Below are 24,013 nucleotides of genomic sequence, written 5' to 3' on the forward strand. Positions count from 1 at the left end.
TGTACAGGACGGAGACTTGCGAGTATAAGAGACGTGTACAGGACGGAGACGTGCCAGTATAAGAGACGTGTACAGGATGGAGACATGCGAGTATAAGAGACGTGTACAGGATGGAGACGTGCGAGTATAAGAGACGTGTACAGGACGGAGTGGTGCGAGTATAAGAGACGTGTACAGGATGGAGACGTGTGAGTATAAGAGACGTGTACAGGACGGAGACTTGCGAGTATAAGAGACGTGTGCAGGACGGAGTGGTGCGAGTATAAGAGACGTGTACAGGATGGAGACATGCGAGTATAAGAGACGTGTACAGGATGGAGACGTGCGAGTATAAGAGACGTGTACAGGACGGAGACATGCGAGTATAAGAGACGTGTACAGGACGGAGATGTGCGAGTATAAGAGACATGTACAGGACGGAGACGTGAGAGTATAAGAGACGTGTACAGGACGGAGACATGCGAGTATAAGAGACGTGTACAGGATGGAGACGTGCGAGTATAGGAGACGTGTACAGGATGGAGACGTGTGAGTATATGAGACGTGTACAGGATGGAGATGTGCGAGTATAAGAGACGTGTACAGGATGGAGACGTGCGAGTATAAGAGACGTGTACAGGACGGAGACATGCTAGTATAAGAGACGTGTACAGGACGGAGATGTGCGAGTATAAGAGACGTGTACAGGATGGATACGTGCGAGTATAAGAGACGTGTACAGGACTCAGATGTGCGAGTATAAGAGACGTGTACAGGACGGAGACGTGCAGGTATAAGAGACGTGTACAGGACGGAGACGTGCGAGTATAAGAGACGTGTACAGGATGGAGACGTGCGAGTATAAGAGACGTGTACAGGATGGAGACGTGCGAGTATAAGAGACGTGTACAGGACGGAGACATGCGAGTATAAGGGACATGTACAGGACGGAGATGTGCGAGTATAAGAGACGTGTACAGGACTCAGATGTGCGAGTATAAGAGACATGTAAAGGATGGAGACGTGCGAGTATAAGAGACGTGTACAGGATGGAGACGTGCGAGTATAAGAGACGTGTACAGGACGGAGACATGCGAGTATAAGAGACGTGTACAGGACGGAGACGTGTGAGTATAAGAGACGTGTACAGGACGGAGACATGCGAGTATAAGAGACGTGTACAGGATGGAGACGTGCGAGTATAAGAGACGTGTACAGGACGGAGATGTGCGAGTATAAGAGACGTGTACAGGACGGAGACATGCGAGTATAAGAGACGTGTACAGGATGGAGACGTGCGAGTATAAGAGACGTGTACAGGACGGAGACGTGCGAGTATAAGAGACGTGTACAGGACGGAGACGTGCGAGTATAAGAGACGTGTACAGGATGGAGACGTGCGAGTATAAGAGACGTGTACAGGACGGAGATGTGCGAGTATAAGAGACGTGTACAGGACGGAGACATGCGAGTATAAGAGACGTGTACAGGATGGAGACATGCGAGTATAAGAGACGTGTACAGGACGGAGATGTGCGAGTATAAGAGACGTGTACAGGACGGAGACATGCGAGTATAAGAGACGTGTACAGGATGGAGACGTGCGAGTATAAGAGACGTGTACAGGACTCAGATGTGCGAGTATAAGAGACGTGTACAGGACGGAGACGTGCGAGTATAAGAGACGTGTACAGGACTCAGATGTGCGAGTATAAGAGACGTGTACAGGATGGAGACGTGCGAGTATAAGAGACGTGTACAGGATGGAGACGTGCGAGTATAAGAGACGTGTACAGGACGGAGACATGCGAGTATAAGGGATATGTACAGGACGGAGATGTGCGAGTATAAGAGACGTGTACAGGACTCAGATGTGCGAGTATAAGAGACATGTAAAGGATGGAGACGTGCGAGTATAAGAGACGTGTACAGGATGGAGACGTGCGAGTATAAGAGACGTGTACAGGACGGAGACATGCGAGTATAAGGGACATGTACAGGACGGAGATGTGCGAGTATAAGAGACGTGTACAGGACTCAAATGTGCGAGTATAAGAGACATGTAAAGGATGGAGACGTGCGAGTATAAGAGACGTGTACAGGATGGAGACATGCGAGTATAAGAGACGTGTACAGGATGGAGACGTGCGAGTATAAGAGACATGTAAAGGATGGAGACGTGCGAGTATAAGAGACGTGTACAGGATGGAGACGTGCGAGTATAAGAGACGTGTACAGGACGGAGACATGCGAGTATAAGGGACATGTACAGGACGGAGATTTGCGAGTATAAGAGACGTGTACAGGACTCAGATGTGCGAGTATAAGAGACGTGTACAGGATGGAGACATGCGAGTATAAGAGACGTGTACAGGACTCAGATGTGCGAGTATAAGAGACGTGTACAGGACTCAAATGTGCGAGTATAAGAGACATGTAAAGGATGGAGACGTGCGAGTATAAGAGACGTGTACAGGATGGAGACATGCGAGTATAAGAGACGTGTACAGGATGGAGACGTGCGAGTATAAGAGACGTGTACAGGATGGAGACGTGCGAGTATAAGAGACGTGTACAGGACGGAGACGTGCGAGTATAAGAGACGTGTACAGGACGGAGATGTGCGAGTATAAGAGACGTGTACAGGACGGAGATGTGCGAGTATAAGAGACGTGTACAGGATGGAGACATGCGAGTATAAGAGACGTGTACAGGACGGAGATGTGCGAGTATAAGAGACATGTAAAGGATGGAGACGTGCGAGTATAAGAGACATGTAAAGGATGGAGACGTGCGAGTATAAGAGATGTGTACAGGATGGAGATGTGCGAGTATAAGAGACGTGTACAGGATGGAGACGTGCGAGTAAAAGAGACGTGTACAGGACGGATACGTGTGAGTATAAAAGATGTGTACAAGACAGAGACGTGCGAGTATAAGAGACGTGTACAGGACAGAGACGTGCGCGTATAACAGACGTGTACAGGACGGAGACGTGCGAGTATAAGAGACGTGTACAGGATGGAGACGTGCGAGTATAAGAGACGTGTACAGGATGGAGACGTGTGAGTATAAGAGACGTGTACAGGACGAAGACGTGCGAGTATAACAGACGTGTACCGGATGGAGACGTGCGAGTATAAGAGACGTGTACAGGATGGAGACGTGTGAGTATAAGAGACGTGTACAGGACGGAGATGTGCGAGTATAAGAGACGTGTACAGGATGGAGACGTGCGAGTATAAGAGATGTGTACAGGACGGAGACGTGCGAGTATAAGGGAATTGTACAGGACGGAGACGTGCGGGTATAAGAGACGTGTACAGGACGGAGACGTGCGAGTATAAGAGACGTGTACAGTACGGAGACGTGCAAGTATAAGAGACGTGTACAGGACGGAGACGTGCGAGTATAAGAGACGTGTACAGGACGGAGACGTGCGAGTATAAGGGACATGTACAGGACGGAGACGTGCGGGTATAAGAGACGTGTACAGGATGGAGACGTGCGAGTATAAGAGACGTGTACAGGATGGAGACGTGCGAGTATAAGAGACGTGTACAGGATGGAGACGTGCGAGTATAAGAGACGTGTACAGGACGGAGACGTGCGAGTATAAGAGACGTGTACAGGACGGAGACGTGCGAGTATAAGAGACGTGTACAGGATGGAGACGTGCGAGTATAAGAGACGTGTACAGGATGGAGACGTGCGAGTATAAGAGACGTGTACAGGATGGAGACTTGCGAGTATAAGAGACGTGTACAGGATGGAGACTTGTGAGTATAAGAGACGTGTACAGGACGGAGACGTGCGAGTATAAGAGATGTGTACAGGACGGAGACGTGCGAGTATAAGGGACATGTACAGGACGGAGACTTGCGAGTATAAGAGACGTGTACAGGACGGAGACGTGCGAGTATAAGAGACGTGTACAGGATGGAGACGTGCGAGTATAAGAGACATGAACAGGAAAGAGACGTGCGGGTATAACAGACGTGTACAGGACGGAGACGTGCGAGTATAAGAGACGTGTACAGGACGGAGACGTGCGAGTATAAGGGACATGTACAGGACGGAGACGTGCGGGTATAAGGGACATGTACAGGACGGAGACGTGCGGGTATAAGAGACGTGTACAGGACTGAGACGTGCGAGTATAAGAGATGTGTACAGGACTGAGACGTGTGAGTATAAGAGATGTGTACAGGACTGAGACGTGCGAGTATAAGAGACGTGTACAGGACGGAGACGTGCGAGTATAAGGGACATGTACAGGACGGAGACGTGCGGGTATAAGGGACATGTACAGGACGGAGACGTGCGGGTATAAGAGACGTGTACAGGATGGAGACATGCGAGTATAAGAGATGTGTACAGGACTGAGACGTGTGAGTATAAGAGATGTGTACAGGACTGAGACGTGCGAGTATAAGAGACGTGTACAGGATGGAGACGTGCGAGTATAAGAGACGTGTACAGGATGGAGACGTGCGAGTATAAGAGACGTGTACAGGATGGAGACGTGTGAGTATAAGAGACGTGTACAGGACGGAGACGTGCGAGTATAAGAGATGTGTACAGGACGGAGACGTGCGAGTATAAGAGACGTGTACAGGATGGAGACGTGCGAGTATAAGAGACGTGTACAGGATGGAGACGTGTGAGTATAAGAGACGTGTACAGGATGGAGACGTGCGAGTATAAGAGATGTGTACAGGACGGAGACGTGCGAGTATAAGGGACATGTACAGGACGGAGACGTGCGGGTATAAGAGACGTGTACAGGACGGAGACGTGCGGGTATAAGAGACTTGTACAGGATGGAGACGTGCGAGTATAAGAGACATGAACAGGACAGAGACGTGCGGGTATAACAGACGTGTACAGGACGGAGACGTGCGAGTATAAGAGACGTGTACAGGATGGAGACGTGCGAGTATAAGAGATGTGTACAGGACGGAGACGTGCGAGTATAAGAGACGTGTACAGGACGGAGACGTGCGAGTATAAGGGACATGTACAGGACGGAGACGTGCGAGTATAAGAGACGTGTACAGGATAGAGACGTGCGAGTATAAGAGACGTGTACAGGACGGAGACGTGCGAGTATAAGGGACATGTACAGGACGGAGACGTGCGGGTATAAGGGACATGTACAGGACGGAGACGTGCGGGTATAAGAGACGTGTACAGGACTGAGACGTGCGAGTATAAGAGATGTGTACAGGACTGAGACGTGTGAGTATAAGAGACGTGTACAGGACGGAGACGTGCGAGTATAAGGGACATGTACAGGACGGAGACGTGCGGGTATAAGAGACGTGTACGGGACGGAGACGTGCGAGTATAAGAGACGTGTACAGGACGGAGACGTGCGAGTATAAGGGACATGTACAGGACGGAGACGTGCGAGTATAAGAGACGTGTACAGGATAGAGACGTGCGAGTATAAGAGACGTGTACAGGACGGAGACGTGCGAGTATAAGGGACATGTACAGGACGGAGACGTGCGGGTATAAGGGACATGTACAGGACGGAGACGTGCGGGTATAAGAGACGTGTACAGGACTGAGACGTGCGAGTATAAGAGATGTGTACAGGACTGAGACGTGTGAGTATAAGAGACGTGTACAGGACGGAGACGTGCGAGTATAAGGGACATGTACAGGACGGAGACGTGCGGGTATAAGGGACATGTACAGGACGGAGACGTGCGGGTATAAGAGACGTGTACAGGATGGAGACGTGCGAGTATAAGAGATGTGTACAGGACTGAGACGTGTGAGTATAAGAGATGTGTACAGGACTGAGACGTGCGAGTATAAGAGACGTGTACAGGACGGAGACGTGCGAGTATAAGAGACGTGTACAGTACGGAGACGTCCAAGTATAAGAGACGTGTACAGGACGGAGACGTGCGAGTATAAGAGACGTGTACAGGATGGAGACGTGCGAGTATAAGGGACATGTACAGGACGGAGACGTGCGGGTATAAGAGACGTGTACAGGATGGAGACGTGCGAGTATAAGAGACGTGTACAGGACGGAGACGTGCGAGTATAAGAGATGTGTATAGGACGAGACGTGCGAGTATAAGAGACATGTACAGGACGGAGACGTGTGAGTATAAGAGACGTGTACAGGATGGAGACGTGCGAGTATAAGAGACGTGTACAGGATGGAGACGTGCGGGTATAAGGGACATGTACAGGACGGAGACGTGCGGGTATAAGAGACATGTACAGGACGGAGACGTGCGGGTATAAGGGACATGTACAGGACGAAGGCGTGCGGGTATAAGAGACATGTACAGGATGGAGACGTGCGAGTATAAGAGACGTGTACAGGACGGAGATGTGCGAGTATAAGAGACATGTAAAGGATGGAGACGTGCGAGTATAAGAGACGTGTACAGGACGGAGACGTGCGAGTATAAGAGACGTGTACAGGACGGATACGTGCGAGTATAAAAGATGTGTACAAGACAGAGACGTGCGAGTATAAGAGACGTGTACAGGACAGAGACGTGCGGGTATAACAGACGTGTACAGGACGGAGACGTGCGAGTATAAGAGACGTGTACAGGATGGAGACGTGCGAGTATAAGAGACGTGTACAGGATGGAGACGTGTGACTTTAAGAGACGTGTACAGGACGGAGACGTGCGAGTATAAGAGATGTGTACAGGACGGAGACGTGCGAGTATAAGGGACATGTACAGGACGGAGACGTGCGGGTATAAGAGACATGTACAGGATGGAGACGTGCGAGTATAAGAGACGTGTACGGGACGGAGACGTGCGAGTATAAGAGACGTGTACGGGAAGGAGACGTGCGAGTATAAGAGACGTGTACAGGACGGAGACGTGCGAATGTAAGAGACATGTACAGGAAGGAGACGTGCGAGTATAAGAGACGTGTACAGGACGGAGACGTGCGAGTATAAGAGAAGTGTACAGGACGGAGACGTGCGAGTATAAGAGACGTGTACAGGATGGAGACGTGCGAGTATAAGAGACGTGTACAGGATGGAGACGTGCGAGTATAAGAGACGTGTACAGGAAGGAGACGTGCGAGTATAAGAGACCTGTACAGGACGGAGACGTGCAGGTATAAGAGACGTGTACAGGATGGAGACGTGCGAGTATAAGAGACGTGTACAGGAAGAAAACGTGCGAGTATAAGAGACTTGTACAGGAGGGAGACGTGCGAGTATAAGAGAAGTGTACAGGACGGAGACGTGCGAGTAGAAGAGACGTGTACTGGACGGAGATGTGAGAATATAAGAGACGTGTACAGGACGGAGACGTGCGAGTATAAGAGACGTGTACAGGAAGGAGACGTGCGAATATAAGAGACGTGTACAGGACGGAGACGTGCGAGTATAAGAGACGTGTACAGGACGGAGACGTGCGAGTATAAGAGACGTGTACAGGATGGAGACGTGCGAGTATAAGAGACGTGTACAGGATGGAGACGTGCGAGTATAAGAGACGTGTTCAAGACGGAGACGTGCGAGTATAAGAGACGTGTACAGGATGGAGACGTGTGAGTATAAGAGACATGTACAGGACGGAGACGTGCGAGTATAAGAGACGTGTACAGGACGGAGACGTGCGAGAATAAGGGACATGTACAGGACGGAGACGTGCGAGTATAAGAGACGTGTACAGGATTGAGACGTGTGAGTATAAGAGACGTGTACAGGACGGAGACGTGCGAGTGTAAGAGATGTGTACAGGACGGAGACGTGCGAGTATAAGGGACATGTACAGGACGGAGACTTGCGAGTATAAGAGACGTGTACAGGACGGAGACGTGCCAGTATAAGAGACGTGTACAGGATGGAGACATGCGAGTATAAGAGACGTGTACAGGATGGAGACGTGCGAGTATAAGAGACGTGTACAGGACGGAGTGGTGCGAGTATAAGAGACGTGTACAGGATGGAGACGTGTGAGTATAAGAGACGTGTACAGGACGGAGACTTGCGAGTATAAGAGACGTGTGCAGGACGGAGTGGTGCGAGTATAAGAGACGTGTACAGGATGGAGACATGCGAGTATAAGAGACGTGTACAGGATGGAGACGTGCGAGTATAAGAGACGTGTACAGGACGGAGACATGCGAGTATAAGAGACGTGTACAGGACGGAGATGTGCGAGTATAAGAGACATGTACAGGACGGAGACGTGAGAGTATAAGAGACGTGTACAGGACGGAGACATGCGAGTATAAGAGACGTGTACAGGATGGAGACGTGCGAGTATAAGAGACGTGTACAGGATGGAGACGTGCGAGTATAAGAGACGTGTACAGGATGGAGACGTGCGAGTATAAGAGACGTGTACAGGACGGAGACATGCGAGTATAAGGGACATGTACAGGACGGAGATGTGCGAGTATAAGAGACGTGTACAGGACTCAGATGTGCGAGTATAAGAGACATGTAAAGGATGGAGACGTGCGAGTATAAGAGACGTGTACAGGATGGAGACGTGCGAGTATAAGAGACGTGTACAGGACGGAGACATGCGAGTATAAGAGACGTGTACAGGACGGAGACGTGTGAGTATAAGAGACGTGTACAGGACGGAGACATGCGAGTATAAGAGACGTGTACAGGATGGAGACGTGCGAGTATAAGAGACGTGTACAGGACGGAGATGTGCGAGTATAAGAGACGTGTACAGGACGGAGACATGCGAGTATAAGAGACGTGTACAGGATGTAGACGTGCGAGTATAAGAGACGTGTACAGGACGGAGATGTGCGAGTATAAGAGACGTGTACAGGATGGAGACGTGCGAGTATAAGAGACGTGTACAGGACGGAGACATGCGAGTATAAGAGACGTGTACAGGATGGAGACGTGCGAGTATAAGAGACGTGTACAGGACGGAGATGTGCGAGTATAAGAGACGTGTACAGGACGGAGACATGCGAGTATAAGAGACGTGTACAGGATGGAGACATGCGAGTATAAGAGACGTGTACAGGACGGAGATGTGCGAGTATAAGAGACGTGTACAGGACGGAGACGTGCGAGTATAAGAGACGTGTACAGGATGGAGACGTGCGAGTATAAGAGACGTGTACAGGACTCAGATGTGCGAGTATAAGAGACATGTAAAGGATGGAGACGTGCGAGTATAAGAGACGTGTACAGGATGGAGACGTGCGAGTATAAGAGACGTGTACAGGACGGAGACATGCGAGTATAAGGGATATGTACAGGACGGAGATGTGCGAGTATAAGAGACGTGTACAGGACTCAGATGTGCGAGTATAAGAGACATGTAAAGGATGGAGACGTGCGAGTATAAGAGACGTGTACAGGATGGAGACGTGCGAGTATAAGAGACGTGTACAGGACGGAGACATGCGAGTATAAGGGACATGTACAGGACGGAGATGTGCGAGTATAAGAGACGTGTACAGGACTCAAATGTGCGAGTATAAGAGACATGTAAAGGATGGAGACGTGCGAGTATAAGAGACGTGTACAGGATGGAGACATGCGAGTATAAGAGACGTGTACAGGATGGAGACGTGCGAGTATAAGAGACATGTAAAGGATGGAGACGTGCGAGTATAAGAGACGTGTACAGGATGGAGACGTGCGAGTATAAGAGACGTGTACAGGACGGAGACATGCGAGTATAAGGGACATGTACAGGACGGAGATTTGCGAGTATAAGAGACGTGTACAGGACTCAGATGTGCGAGTATAAGAGACGTGTACAGGATGGAGACATGCGAGTATAAGAGACGTGTACAGGACTCAGATGTGCGAGTATAAGAGACGTGTACAGGACTCAAATGTGCGAGTATAAGAGACATGTAAAGAATGGAGACGTGCGAGTATAAGAGACGTGTACAGGATGGAGACATGCGAGTATAAGAGACGTGTACAGGATGGAGACGTGCGAGTATAAGAGACGTGTACAGGATGGAGACGTGCGAGTATAAGAGACGTGTACAGGACGGAGACGTGCGAGTATAAGAGACGTGTACAGGACGGAGATGTGCGAGTATAAGAGACGTGTACAGGACGGAGATGTGCGAGTATAAGAGACGTGTACAGGATGGAGACATGCGAGTATAAGAGACGTGTACAGGACGGAGATGTGCGAGTATAAGAGACATGTAAAGGATGGAGACGTGCGAGTATAAGAGACATGTAAAGGATGGAGACGTGCGAGTATAAGAGATGTGTACAGGATGGAGATGTGCGAGTATAAGAGACGTGTACAGGATGGAGACGTGCGAGTAAAAGAGACGTGTACAGGACGGATACGTGTGAGTATAAAAGATGTGTACAAGACAGAGACGTGCGAGTATAAGAGACGTGTACAGGACAGAGACGTGCGCGTATAACAGACGTGTACAGGACGGAGACGTGCGAGTATAAGAGACGTGTACAGGATGGAGACGTGCGAGTATAAGAGACGTGTACAGGATGGAGACGTGTGAGTATAAGAGACGTGTACAGGACGAAGACGTGCGAGTATAACAGACGTGTACCGGATGGAGACGTGCGAGTATAAGAGACGTGTACAGGATGGAGACGTGTGAGTATAAGAGACGTGTACAGGACGGAGATGTGCGAGTATAAGAGACGTGTACAGGATGGAGACGTGCGAGTATAAGAGATGTGTACAGGACGGAGACGTGCGAGTATAAGGGAATTGTACAGGACGGAGACGTGCGAGTATAAGAGACGTGTACAGGACGGAGACGTGCGGGTATAAGAGACGTGTACAGGACGGAGACGTGCGAGTATAAGAGACGTGTACAGTACGGAGACGTGCAAGTATAAGAGACGTGTACAGGACGGAGACGTGCGAGTATAAGAGACGTGTACAGGACGGAGACGTGCGAGTATAAGGGACATGTACAGGACGGAGACGTGCGGGTATAAGAGACGTGTACAGGATGGAGACGTGCGAGTATAAGAGACGTGTACAGGATGGAGACGTGCGAGTATAAGAGACGTGTACAGGATGGAGACGTGCGAGTATAAGAGACGTGTACAGGACGGAGACGTGCGAGTATAAGAGACGTGTACAGGACGGAGACGTGCGAGTATAAGAGACGTGTACAGGATGGAGACGTGCGAGTATAAGAGACGTGTACAGGATGGAGACGTGCGAGTATAAGAGACGTGTACAGGATGGAGACTTGCGAGTATAAGAGACGTGTACAGGATGGAGACTTGTGAGTATAAGAGACGTGTACAGGACGGAGACGTGCGAGTATAAGAGATGTGTACAGGACGGAGACGTGCGAGTATAAGGGACATGTACAGGACGGAGACTTGCGAGTATAAGAGACGTGTACAGGACGGAGACGTGCGAGTATAAGAGACGTGTACAGGATGGAGACGTGCGAGTATAAGAGACATGAACAGGAAAGAGACGTGCGGGTATAACAGACGTGTACAGGACGGAGACGTGCGAGTATAAGAGACGTGTACAGGACGGAGACGTGCGAGTATAAGGGACATGTACAGGACGGAGACGTGCGGGTATAAGGGACATGTACAGGACGGAGACGTGCGGGTATAAGAGACGTGTACAGGACTGAGACGTGCGAGTATAAGAGATGTGTACAGGACTGAGACGTGTGAGTATAAGAGATGTGTACAGGACTGAGACGTGCGAGTATAAGAGACGTGTACAGGACGGAGACGTGCGAGTATAAGGGACATGTACAGGACGGAGACGTGCGGGTATAAGGGACATGTACAGGACGGAGACGTGCGGGTATAAGAGACGTGTACAGGATGGAGACATGCGAGTATAAGAGATGTGTACAGGACTGAGACGTGTGAGTATAAGAGATGTGTACAGGACTGAGACGTGCGAGTATAAGAGACGTGTACAGGATGGAGACGTGCGAGTATAAGAGACGTGTACAGGATGGAGACGTGCGAGTATAAGAGACGTGTACAGGATGGAGACGTGTGAGTATAAGAGACGTGTACAGGACGGAGACGTGCGAGTATAAGAGATGTGTACAGGACGGAGACGTGCGAGTATAAGAGACGTGTACAGGATGGAGACGTGCGAGTATAAGAGACGTGTACAGGATGGAGACGTGTGAGTATAAGAGACGTGTACAGGATGGAGACGTGCGAGTATAAGAGATGTGTACAGGACGGAGACGTGCGAGTATAAGGGACATGTACAGGACGGAGACGTGCGGGTATAAGAGACGTGTACAGGACGGAGACGTGCGGGTATAAGAGACTTGTACAGGATGGAGACGTGCGAGTATAAGAGACATGAACAGGACAGAGACGTGCGGGTATAACAGACGTGTACAGGACGGAGACGTGCGAGTATAAGAGACGTGTACAGGATGGAGACGTGCGAGTATAAGAGATGTGTACAGGACGGAGACGTGCGAGTATAAGAGACGTGTACAGGACTGAGACGTGCGAGTATAAGAGACGTGTACAGGACGGAGACGTGCGAGTATAAGAGACGTGTACGGGACGGAGACGTGCGAGTATAAGAGACGTGTACAGGACGGAGACGTGCGAGTATAAGGGACATGTACAGGACGGAGACGTGCGAGTATAAGAGACGTGTACAGGATAGAGACGTGCGAGTATAAGAGACGTGTACAGGACGGAGACGTGCGAGTATAAGGGACATGTACAGGACGGAGACGTGCGGGTATAAGGGACATGTACAGGACGGAGACGTGCGGGTATAAGAGACGTGTACAGGACTGAGACGTGCGAGTATAAGAGATGTGTACAGGACTGAGACGTGTGAGTATAAGAGACGTGTACAGGACGGAGACGTGCGAGTATAAGGGACATGTACAGGACGGAGACGTGCGGGTATAAGGGACATGTACAGGACGGAGACGTGCGGGTATAAGAGACGTGTACAGGATGGAGACGTGCGAGTATAAGAGATGTGTACAGGACTGAGACGTGTGAGTATAAGAGATGTGTACAGGACTGAGACGTGCGAGTATAAGAGACGTGTACAGGACGGAGACGTGCGAGTATAAGAGACGTGTACAGTACGGAGACGTCCAAGTATAAGAGACGTGTACAGGACGGAGACGTGCGAGTATAAGAGACGTGTACAGGATGGAGACGTGCGAGTATAAGGGACATGTACAGGACGGAGACGTGCGGGTATAAGAGACGTGTACAGGATGGAGACGTGCGAGTATAAGAGACGTGTACAGGACGGAGACGTGCGAGTATAAGAGATGTGTATAGGACGAGACGTGCGAGTATAAGAGACATGTACAGGACGGAGACGTGTGAGTATAAGAGACGTGTACAGGATGGAGACGTGCGAGTATAAGAGACGTGTACAGGATGGAGACGTGCGGGTATAAGGGACATGTACAGGACGGAGACGTGCGGGTATAAGAGACATGTACAGGACGGAGACGTGCGGGTATAAGGGACATGTACAGGACGAAGGCGTGCGGGTATAAGAGACATGTACAGGATGGAGACGTGCGAGTATAAGAGACGTGTACAGGACGGAGATGTGCGAGTATAAGAGACATGTAAAGGATGGAGACGTGCGAGTATAAGAGACGTGTACAGGACGGAGACGTGCGAGTATAAGAGACGTGTACAGGACGGATACGTGCGAGTATAAAAGATGTGTACAAGACAGAGACGTGCGAGTATAAGAGACGTGTACAGGACAGAGACGTGCGGGTATAACAGACGTGTACAGGACGGAGACGTGCGAGTATAAGAGACGTGTACAGGATGGAGACGTGCGAGTATAAGAGACGTGTACAGGATGGAGACGTGTGACTTTAAGAGACGTGTACAGGACGGAGACGTGCGAGTATAAGAGATGTGTACAGGACGGAGACGTGCGAGTATAAGGGACATGTACAGGACGGAGACGTGCGGGTATAAGAGACATGTACAGGATGGAGACGTGCGAGTATAAGAGACGTGTACGGGACGGAGACGTGCGAGTATAAGAGACGTGTACGGGAAGGAGACGTGCGAGTATAAGAGACGTGTACAGGACGGAGACGTGCGAATGTAAGAGACATGTACAGGAAGGAGACGTGCGAGTATAAGAGACGTGTACAGGACGGAGACGTGCGAGTATAAGAGAAGTGTACAGGACGGAGACGTGCGAGTATAAGAGACGTGTACAGGATGGAGACGTGCGAGTATAAGAGACGTGTACAGGATGGAGACGTGCGAGTATAAGAGACGTGTACAGGAAGGAGACGTGCGAGTATAAGAGACCTGTACAGGACGGAGACGTGCAGGTATAAGAGACGTGTACAGGATGGAGACGTGCGAGTATAAGAGACGTGTACAGGAAGAAAACGTGCGAGTATAAGAGACTTGTACAGGAGGGAGACGTGCGAGTATAAGAGAAGTGTACAGGACGGAGACGTGCGAGTAGAAGAGACGTGTACTGGACGGAGATGTGAGAATATAAGAGACGTGTACAGGACGGAGACGTGCGAGTATAAGAGACGTGTACAGGAAGGAGACGTGCGAATATAAGAGACGTGTACAGGACGGAGACGTGCGAGTATAAGAGACGTGTACAGGACGGAGACGTGCGAGTATAAGAGATGTGTATCGGACGGAGACGTGCGAGTATAAGAGACGTGTACAGGACGGAGACGTGCAAGTATAAGAGACGTGTAAAGGAGGGAGACGTGCGATTATAATAGACGTGTACAGGAAAAAGACAAGTACAGGACAGAGACGTGCGGGTATAAGAGACTTGTACAGGAAAAAGACATTTGCAGATATAAGAGACGTGTGCAGGACGGAGACGTGCGAGTATAAGAGATGTGTACAGGACGGAGACGTGCGAGTATAAGAGATGTGTACAAGACGGAGACTTGTGAGTATAAGAGCCGTGTACAGGATGGAGACGTGCGGGTATAAGAGACGTGTACAGGAAAAAGACATTTGAAGATATAAGAGACGTGTACAGGACGGAGACGTGCGAGTATAAGAGACGTGTACAAGACGGAGACTTGTGAGTATAAGAGACGTGTACAGAACAGAGACGTGCGAGTATAAGAGACATGTACAGGATGGAGAGTTGCGAGTATAAGAGACGTGTACAGGACGGAGAGCCGCGAGTATAAGAGACATGTACAGGAGGGAGAGCCGCGAGTATAAGAGACATGTACAGGACGGAGACGTGCGAGTATAAGAGACATGTACAGGACGGAGACATGCGAGTATAAGAGACATGTACAGGAAGGAGACGTGCGAGTATAAGAGACGTGTACAGGACGGAGACGTGCGAGTATAAGAGAAGTGTACAGGACGGAGACGTGCGAGTATAAGAGACGTGTACAGGATGGAGACGTGCGAGTATAAGAGACGTGTACAGGATGGAGACGTGCGGGTATAAGAGACGTGTACAGGATGGAGACGTGCGAGTATAAGAGACGTGTACAGGAAGAAAACGTGCGGGTATAAGAGACTTGTACAGGAGGGAGACGTGCGAGTATAAGAGAAGTGTACAGGACGGAGACGTGCAAGTAGAAGAGACGTGTACAGGAAGGAGACGTGCGAATATAAGAGACGTGTACAGGACGGAGACGTGCGAGTATAAGAGATGTGTATAGGACGGAGACGTGCGAGTATAAGAGACGTGTACAGGACGGAGATGTGCGAGTATAAGAGACGTGTAAAGGAGGGAGACGTGCCAGTATAATAGACGTGTACAGGAAAAAGACAAGTACAGGACAGAGACGTGCGGGTATAAGAGACGTGTACAGGAAAAAGACATTTGCAGATATAAGAGACGTGTGCAGGACGGAGACGTGCGAGTATAAGAGATGTGTACAGGACAGAGACGTGCGAGTATAAGAGACGTGTACAGGATGGAGACGTGCGAGTATAAGAGACGTGTACAGGACGGAGACGTGTGAGTGTAAGAGACGTGTACAGGATGGAGACGTGCGAGTATAAGAGACGTGTACAGGACGGAGACGTGTGAGTGTAAGAGACGTGTACAGGACGGAGACGTGCGAGTATAAGAGACGTGTACAAGACGGAGACTTGTGAGTATAAGAGACGTGTACAGAACAGAGACGTGCGAGTATAAGAGACATGTACAGGATGGAGAGTTGCGAGTATAAGAGACGTGTACAGGACGGAGAGCCGAGAGTATAAGAGACATGTACAGAACGGAGAGCCGCGAGTATAAGAGACATGTACAGGAGGGAGACGTGCGAGTATAAGAGACATGTACAGGACGGAGACATGCGAGTATAAGAGACGTGTACAGGACGGAGACGTGTGAGTATAAGAGACGTGTACAGGATGGAGACGTGCGAGTATAAGAGACGTGTACAGGACGGAGAAGTGCGAGTATAAAAGATGTGTACAGGACAGAGACGTGCGAGTATAAGAGACATGTACAGGACGGAGAAGTGCGAGTATAAGAGACATGTACAGGACGGAGACGTGCGAGTATAAGAGATATGTACAGGATGGAAACGTGCGAGTATAAGAGACGTGTACAGGATGGAGACGTGCGAGTATAAGAGACGTGTACAGGATGGAGACGTGCGAGTATAAGAGATATGTACAGGATGGAAACGTGCGAGTATAAGAGACGTGTACAGGATGGAGACGTGCGAGTATAAGAGACATGTACAGGACGGAGAAGTGCGAGTATAAGAGATATGTACAGGATGGAGACGTGCGAGTATAAGAGACGTGTACAGGGTGGAGACGTGCGAGTATAAGAGACGTGTACAGGACGGAGACGTGCGAGTATAAGAGATATGTACAGGATGAAGACGTGCGAGTATCAGAGACATGTACAGGACGGAGAAGTGCGAGTATAAGGGACATGTACAGGACGGAGACGTGCGAGTATAAGAGATGTGTACAGGATGGAGACTTGTGAGTATAAGAGACATGTACAGGATGGAGACGTGCGAGTATAAGAGATATGTACAGGATGGAGACGTGCGAGTATAAGAGACGTGTACAGGACGGAGACGTGCGAGTATAAGAGATGTGTACAGGATGGAGACATGCGAGTATAAGAGACGTGTACAGGACGGAGACGTGCGAGTATAAGAGACGTGAACAGGATGGAGACGTGCGAGTATAAGAGACGTGTACAGGACGGAGACGTGCGAGTATAAGAGACGTGAACAGGACGGAGACGTGCGAGTATAAGAGACTTGTACAGGACGGAGACGTGCGAGTATAAGAGACGTGTACAGGACGGAGACGTGCGAGAATAAGAGATGTGTACAGGATGGAGACGTGCGAGTATAAGAGACGTGTACAGGATGGAGACGTGCGAGTATAAGAGATATGTACAGGATGGAGACGTGCGAATATAAGAGACATGTACAGGACGGAGACGTGCGAGTATAAGAGATATGTACAGGATGGAGACGTGCGAGTATAAGAGATATGTACAGGATGGAGACGTGCGAGTATAAGAGACATGTACAGGATGGAGACGTGCGATTATAAGAGACGTGTACAGGACGGAGACGTGCGAGTATAAGAGACATGTACAGGATGGAGACATGCGAGTATAAGAGACATGTACAGGATGGAGACATGCGAGTATAAGAGACATGTACAGGATGGAGACGTGCGAGTAGAAGAGATATGTACAGGATGGAGACATGCGAGTATAAGAGACGTGTACAGGATGGAGACATGCGAGTATAAGAGACATGTACAGGATGGAGACATGCGAGTATAAGAGACATGTACAGGATGGAGACGTGCGAGTAGAAGAGATATGTACAGGATGGAGACGTGCGAGTATAAGAGACATGTACAGGATGGAGACGTGCGAGTATAAGAGACGTGTACAGGACGGAGACGTGCGAGTATAAGAGACGTGTACAGGACGGAGACGTGCGAGTATAAGAGACGTGTACAGGACGGAGACGTGCGAGTATAAGAGACGTGTACAGGATGGAGACGTGCGAGTATAAGAGACGTGTACAGGATGGAGACGTGCGAGTATAAGAGACGTGTACAGGACGGAGACGTGTGAGTATAAGAGACGTGTACAGGAAGGAGACGTGCGAGTATAAAAGATGTGTACAGGACGGAGAAGTGCGAGTATAAAAGATGTGTACAGGACAGAGACGTGCGAGTATAAGAGACATGTACAGGACGGAGAAGTGCGAGTATAAGAGACATGTACAGGACGGAGACGTGCGAGTATAAGAGATATGTACAGGATGGAAACGTGCGAGTATAAGAGACGTGTACTGGATGGAGACGTGCGAGTATAAGAGACGTGTACAGGATGGAGACGTGCGAGTATAAGAGATATGTACAGGATGGAAACGTGCGAGTATAAGAGACGTGTACAGGATGGAGACGTGCGAGTATAAGAGACATGTACAGGACGGAGAAGTGCGAGTATAAGAGATATGTACAGGATGGAGACGTGCGAGTATAAGAGACGTGTACAGGATGGAGACGTGCGAGTATAAGAGACGTGTACAGGACGGAGACGTGCGAGTATAAGAGATATGTACAGGATGAAGACGTGCGAGTATCAGAGACATGTACAGGACGGAGAAGTGCGAGTATAAGGGACATGTACAGGACGGAGACGTGCGAGTATAAGAGATGTGTACAGGATGGAGACTTGTGAGTATAAGAGACATGTACAGGATGGAGACGTGCGAGTATAAGAGATATGTACAGGATGGAGACGTGCGAGTATAAGAGACGTGTACAGGACGGAGACGTGCGAGTATAAGAGATGTGTACAGGATGGAGACATGCGAGTATAAGAGACGTGTACAGGACGGAGACGTGCGAGTATAAGAGACGTGAACAGGATGGAGACGTGCGAGTATAAGAGACGTGTACAGGACGGAGACGTGCGAGTATAAGAGACGTGAACAGGACGGAGACGTGCGAGTATAAGAGACTTGTACAGGACGGAGACGTGCGAGTATAAGAGACGTGTACAGGACGGAGACGTGCGAGAATAAGAGATGTGTACAGGATGGAGACGTGCGAGTATAAGAGACGTGTACAGGATGGAGACGTGCGAGTATAAGAGATATGTACAGGATGGAGACGTGCGAATATAAGAGACATGTACAGGATGGAGACGTGCGAGTATAAGAGATATGTACAGGATGGAGACGTGCGAGTATAAGAGATATGTACAGGATGGAGACGTGCGAGTATAAGAGACATGTACAGGATGGAGACGTGCGATTATAAGAGACGTGTACAGGATGGAGACATGCGAGTATATGAGACATGTACAGGATGGAGACATGCGAGTATAAGAGACATGTACAGGATGGAGACGTGCGAGTAGAAGAGATATGTACAGGATGGAGACGTGCGAGTATAAGAGACATGTACAGGATGGAGACGTGCGAGTATAAGAGACGTGTACAGGACGGAGACGTGCGAGTATAAGAGACGTGTACAGGACGGAGACGTGCGAGTATAAGAGACGTGTACAGGACGGAGACGTGCGAGTATAAGAGACGTGTACAGGATGGAGACGTGCGAGTATAAGAGACGTGTACAGGATGGAGACGTGCGAGTATAAGAGACGTGTACAGGACGGAGACGTGCGAGTATAAGAGACGTGTACAGGACGGAGACGTGCGAGTATAAGAGACGTGTACAGGACGGAGACGTGCGAGTATAAGAGACGTGTACAGGATGGAGACGTGCGAATATAAGAGACATGTACAGGATGGAGACGTGCGAGTATAAGAGACATGTACAGGATGGAGACGTGCGAGTATAAGAGACGTGTACAGGATGGAGACGTGCCAGTATAAGAGACGTGTACAGGATGGAGACGTGCGAGTATAAGAGACGTGTACAGGATGGAGACGTGCGAGTATAAGAGACGTGTACAGGACGGAGACGTGCGAGTATAAGAGATGTGTACAGGATGGAGACATGCGAGTATAAGAGACGTGTACAGGACGGAGACGTGCGAGTATAAGAGACGTGAACAGGATGGAGACGTGCGAGTATAAGAGACGTGTACAGGACGGAGACGTGCGAGTATAAGAGACGTGAACAGGACGGAGACGTGCGAGTATAAGAGACTTGTACAGGACGGAGACGTGCGAGTATAAGAGACGTGTACAGGACGGAGACGTGCGAGAATAAGAGATGTGTACAGGATGGAGACGTGCGAGTATAAGAGACGTGTACAGGATGGAGACGTGCGAGTATAAGAGATATGTACAGGATGGAGACGTGCGAATATAAGAGACATGTACAGGATGGAGACGTGCGAGTATAAGAGATATGTACAGGATGGAGACGTGCGAGTATAAGAGATATGTACAGGATGGAGACGTGCGAGTATAAGAGACATGTACAGGATGGAGACGTGCGATTATAAGAGACGTGTACAGGATGGAGACATGCGAGTATAAGAGACATGTACAGGATGGAGACATGCGAGTATAAGAGACATGTACAGGATGGAGACGTGCGAGTAGAAGAGATATGTACAGGATGGAGACGTGCGAGTATAAGAGACATGTACAGGATGGAGACGTGCGAGTATAAGAGACGTGTACAGGACGGAGACGTGCGAGTATAAGAGACGTGTACAGGACGGAGACGTGCGAGTATAAGAGACGTGTACAGGACGGAGACGTGCGAGTATAAGAGACGTGTACAGGATGGAGACGTGCGAGTATAAGAGACGTGTACAGGATGGAGACGTGCGAGTATAAGAGACGTGTACAGGACGGAGACGTGCGAGTATAAGAGACGTGTACAGGACGGAGACGTGCGAGTATAAGAGACGTGTACAGAACGGAGACGTGCGAGTATAAGAGACGTGTACAGGATGGAGACGTGCGAATATAAGAGACATGTACAGGATGGAGACGTGCGAGTATAAGAGACATGTACAGGATGGAGACGTGCGAGTATAAGAGACGTGTACAGGATGGAGACGTGCCAGTATAAGAGACATGTACAGGATGGAAACGTGCGAGTATAAGAGACGTGTACAGGATGGAGACGTGCGAGTATAAGAGACGTGTACAGGATGGAGACGTGCGAGTATAAGAGACGTGTACAGGATGGAGACGTGCCAGTATAAGAGAGGTGTACAGGACGGAGACGTGCGAGTATAAGAGACGTGTACAGGACGGAGACGTGCGAGTATAAGAGACGTGTACAGGATGGAGACGTGCGAATATAAGAGACATGTACAGGATGGAGACGTGCGAGTATAAGAGACATGTACAGGATGGAGACGTGCGAGTATAAGAGACGTGTACAGGATGGAGACGTGCCAGTATAAGAGACGTGTACAGGATGGAGACGTGCGAGTATAAGAGACATGTACAGGATGGAGACGTGCGAGTATAAGAGACGTGTACAGGATGGAGACGTGCGAGTATAAGAGACGTGTACAGTATGGAGACGTGCCAGTATAAGAGACGTGTACAGGATGGAGACGTGCGAGTATAAGAGACGTGTACAGGATGGAGACGTGTGAGTATAAGAGACGTGTACAGGATGGAGACGTGCGAGTATAAGAGACATGTACAGGATGGAGACGTGCGAGTATAAGAGACGTGTACAGGATGGAGACGTGCGAGTATAAGAGACGTGTACAGGATGGAGACGTGCCAGTATAAGAGACGTGTACAGGATGGAGACGTGCGAGTATAAGAGACGTGTACAGGATGGAGACGTGCGAGTATAAGAGACGTGTACAGGATGGAGACGTGTGAGTATAATAGATGTGTACAGGACAAAGACATGTACAGGGCGGAGATGTGCAGGTATAAGAGACGTGTAGAAAAAAAAAAGCCCATCTACCACAAGCAAAAATTTTTTTAGAAAAAGAAGTGAAAAAATATTATTAAAAACATCATTTATTTAAATGATCTAAAAACAAGAAAAAACATAGCATTAGGCCAATGCGTTCTGAGTGCTTCCATATAGTAGTAAAACATAAAACTTTGTGAAATGCCACATTCACACATCCATATGTCACAGTCGGGGTACAGACCCAGATGCACAGATTGGCCACAGGTCTCCTGTCCCTAACTTGACAGCCTGATAGGCATATATGAGACTGTCCAGCTAGGGTCAGCAGACTCGCGGACGGTCTGGCATCGTTGTTCGTTCTCAAATACGGTGTAAGGCTACTCAGAGATATGAGAAAAAACTCACCGTACAGTCGTAACACTATGGGGTCTGTTTCTCTTCTAGCATTATAGGCAATAAATTGTCTGAGGAGGAGGAGGAAGAAATGAGAAAAGTAGAAGAACTCAAACCAAATATGGCGATATCTTACTGAACATACAAGAAGCCGGGTTTCTATCCCAGATGGGCAAATGCACTTCGACCCCATTTGAGAAATGATGGCCTTCATCGAGCCTTCGACTGAGGTTCCTTAAATTACAAAGAGCCCAAAATTACCTGATAATATGATTCTATAGGTCAGTAGGATGACTAATACCAAACTTGTAACTTTTTTTTACTTTTACTCAAGTTGTGAAAAAAACTTACAAAATTTGTATTAAAAACTATAAATACATGAAAAAAAATGTTTTTGAGATAATACGTTGTCATTTTTATGCCAGTGGAACTATATGAGGACTTTTTGGTTGTTGAGCTGTTGTTTGTATTGCTATCATTTTGGGTTAGATATGACGTTTTGATCGCTTGATTGATTGTTTTGTGGAGTTGCAGCGTCTGGCACTTATATTTTTTTTATATCTATGATTTTTATTGTATGGTAAATTTGTATTTGATATATCGGCCATCTATGGATGCAGCGCTAACAAATGTTTATTTTTTAAAATTCTTTAATAGAGTAATACAGGTGACCAAGGGAGGGATTATAATTTTTATATACAGTATTTTAAAAAAAACTGTTTTACTTTAGTTTTTAGGTCTCTTGGGGGATTTTGTTACATTGCAACTTGTGTTTAAACATTTTTGTTATCCGACTTGTGTGTGATGCATCAGCACTAGTGTTGAGTGAACATGCTCGACACTGCTCGGTGCTCGCCCGAGCATCACGCTACTCGGGATGTTCGGCGAGCACCGAGCATTTCCAGGTTACTCGGGCGGGAGCTCGAGCCAATGAACATGCAGGGATTGCCAGCCAGTCACTGTAATGCCGCAGCCATGTTGTTTGTGGGCATTACAGTGATTGGCTGGCCGCACAGCGTCACCTCGAGTATTTAAAACCGGGCGCCGCCATCTTGGACACAGTCGCTCCGGATCAGACAGTGTAGGGAAAGCGCTGCTGATTTAGGGAGAGATTTATACTGCGAAATAGTTAGTGTAGGGTCTGTAAAGGCTGCCAGAACAAACAAACAGTCCTTTTCAGGACTAATATCCATCCCAGATATCAGGCAGGCAGGCGGTATAGGAGACGCAGTGGTTATACCAGCAAACGCTGCATTACAGTCCTGTGAGCTCCTGTTGCTGAAATTGCTGGACTTAGCTCCAGGTCCTGGGGGGGCAGGAAAAATCCTTTTTTTTCATGTAAATCCTCTTTTTTTTTCCTCCTTCACACTATACAAATACCCATCTTATTAACCTTTTGGTGTCCCCCCCCCCCCCCAAAAAAAAAAAAAAAGTGTGTCTGTGACAGTTCAGACACAAATATATCTGTTTAAAATAGTCTGATGTAGGACAGAGAAACAGAAGTGTGGTTTTGCAGTTCCACGGTTCAAACCTCTGTATTATCCATTTTTGGGCCATTTGTACCTAAAAAAAACAGTTTGAGTGTGTTGCTCACTGTTCAGCCGCAAATATATATATTTTAAAAAGTCTGGTATACACCAGTAAATTATAACTGTGGTTTTGCTGTTCCACGGTGAAAAATCTCTGTATTATCCTGCTTTTGTCATTTTTAGCCATAAAGAAAAACAGTAATAGTGTCTCCTGATTGTTCAGACACTAATATATCTGTTTAAAAGAGTCTGGTATACATCAGTAAATTATAACTGTGGTTTTGCCGTCCCACGGTAAAAAATCTCTATTATCCAGCTTTTGATATTTTTTCC

The 24,013-nt window shown here is 48.5% G+C and overlaps 1 protein-coding gene across 2 annotated transcripts in view; it reads left to right on the forward strand.

The window, feature by feature from the left end:
* LOC141153973 (NACHT, LRR and PYD domains-containing protein 3-like) overlaps positions 1–22,459 on the forward strand; it is a 178,229-nt gene extending 155,770 nt beyond the window's left edge. The window contains exon 8 of one of the 2 annotated variants that reach the window (XM_073639302.1): positions 22,203–22,459. In XM_073639302.1, the coding sequence (XP_073495403.1) occupies positions 22,203–22,290 (88 nt within the window). In that variant the 3' untranslated portion in view covers positions 22,291–22,459. The remainder of the gene's footprint in view (positions 1–22,202) is intronic. The other variant, XM_073639301.1, reaches the window with a different exon arrangement.
* Positions 22,460–24,013: the final 1,554 nt, after the last annotated feature.

The sequence above is a fragment of the Phyllobates terribilis genome, unplaced genomic scaffold (genome assembly GCF_046119375.1).
Source record: "Phyllobates terribilis strain yellow unplaced genomic scaffold, ASM4611937v1 Scaffold_7__3_contigs__length_470593459, whole genome shotgun sequence".
Classification (NCBI taxonomy): domain Eukaryota; kingdom Metazoa; phylum Chordata; class Amphibia; order Anura; family Dendrobatidae; genus Phyllobates; species Phyllobates terribilis.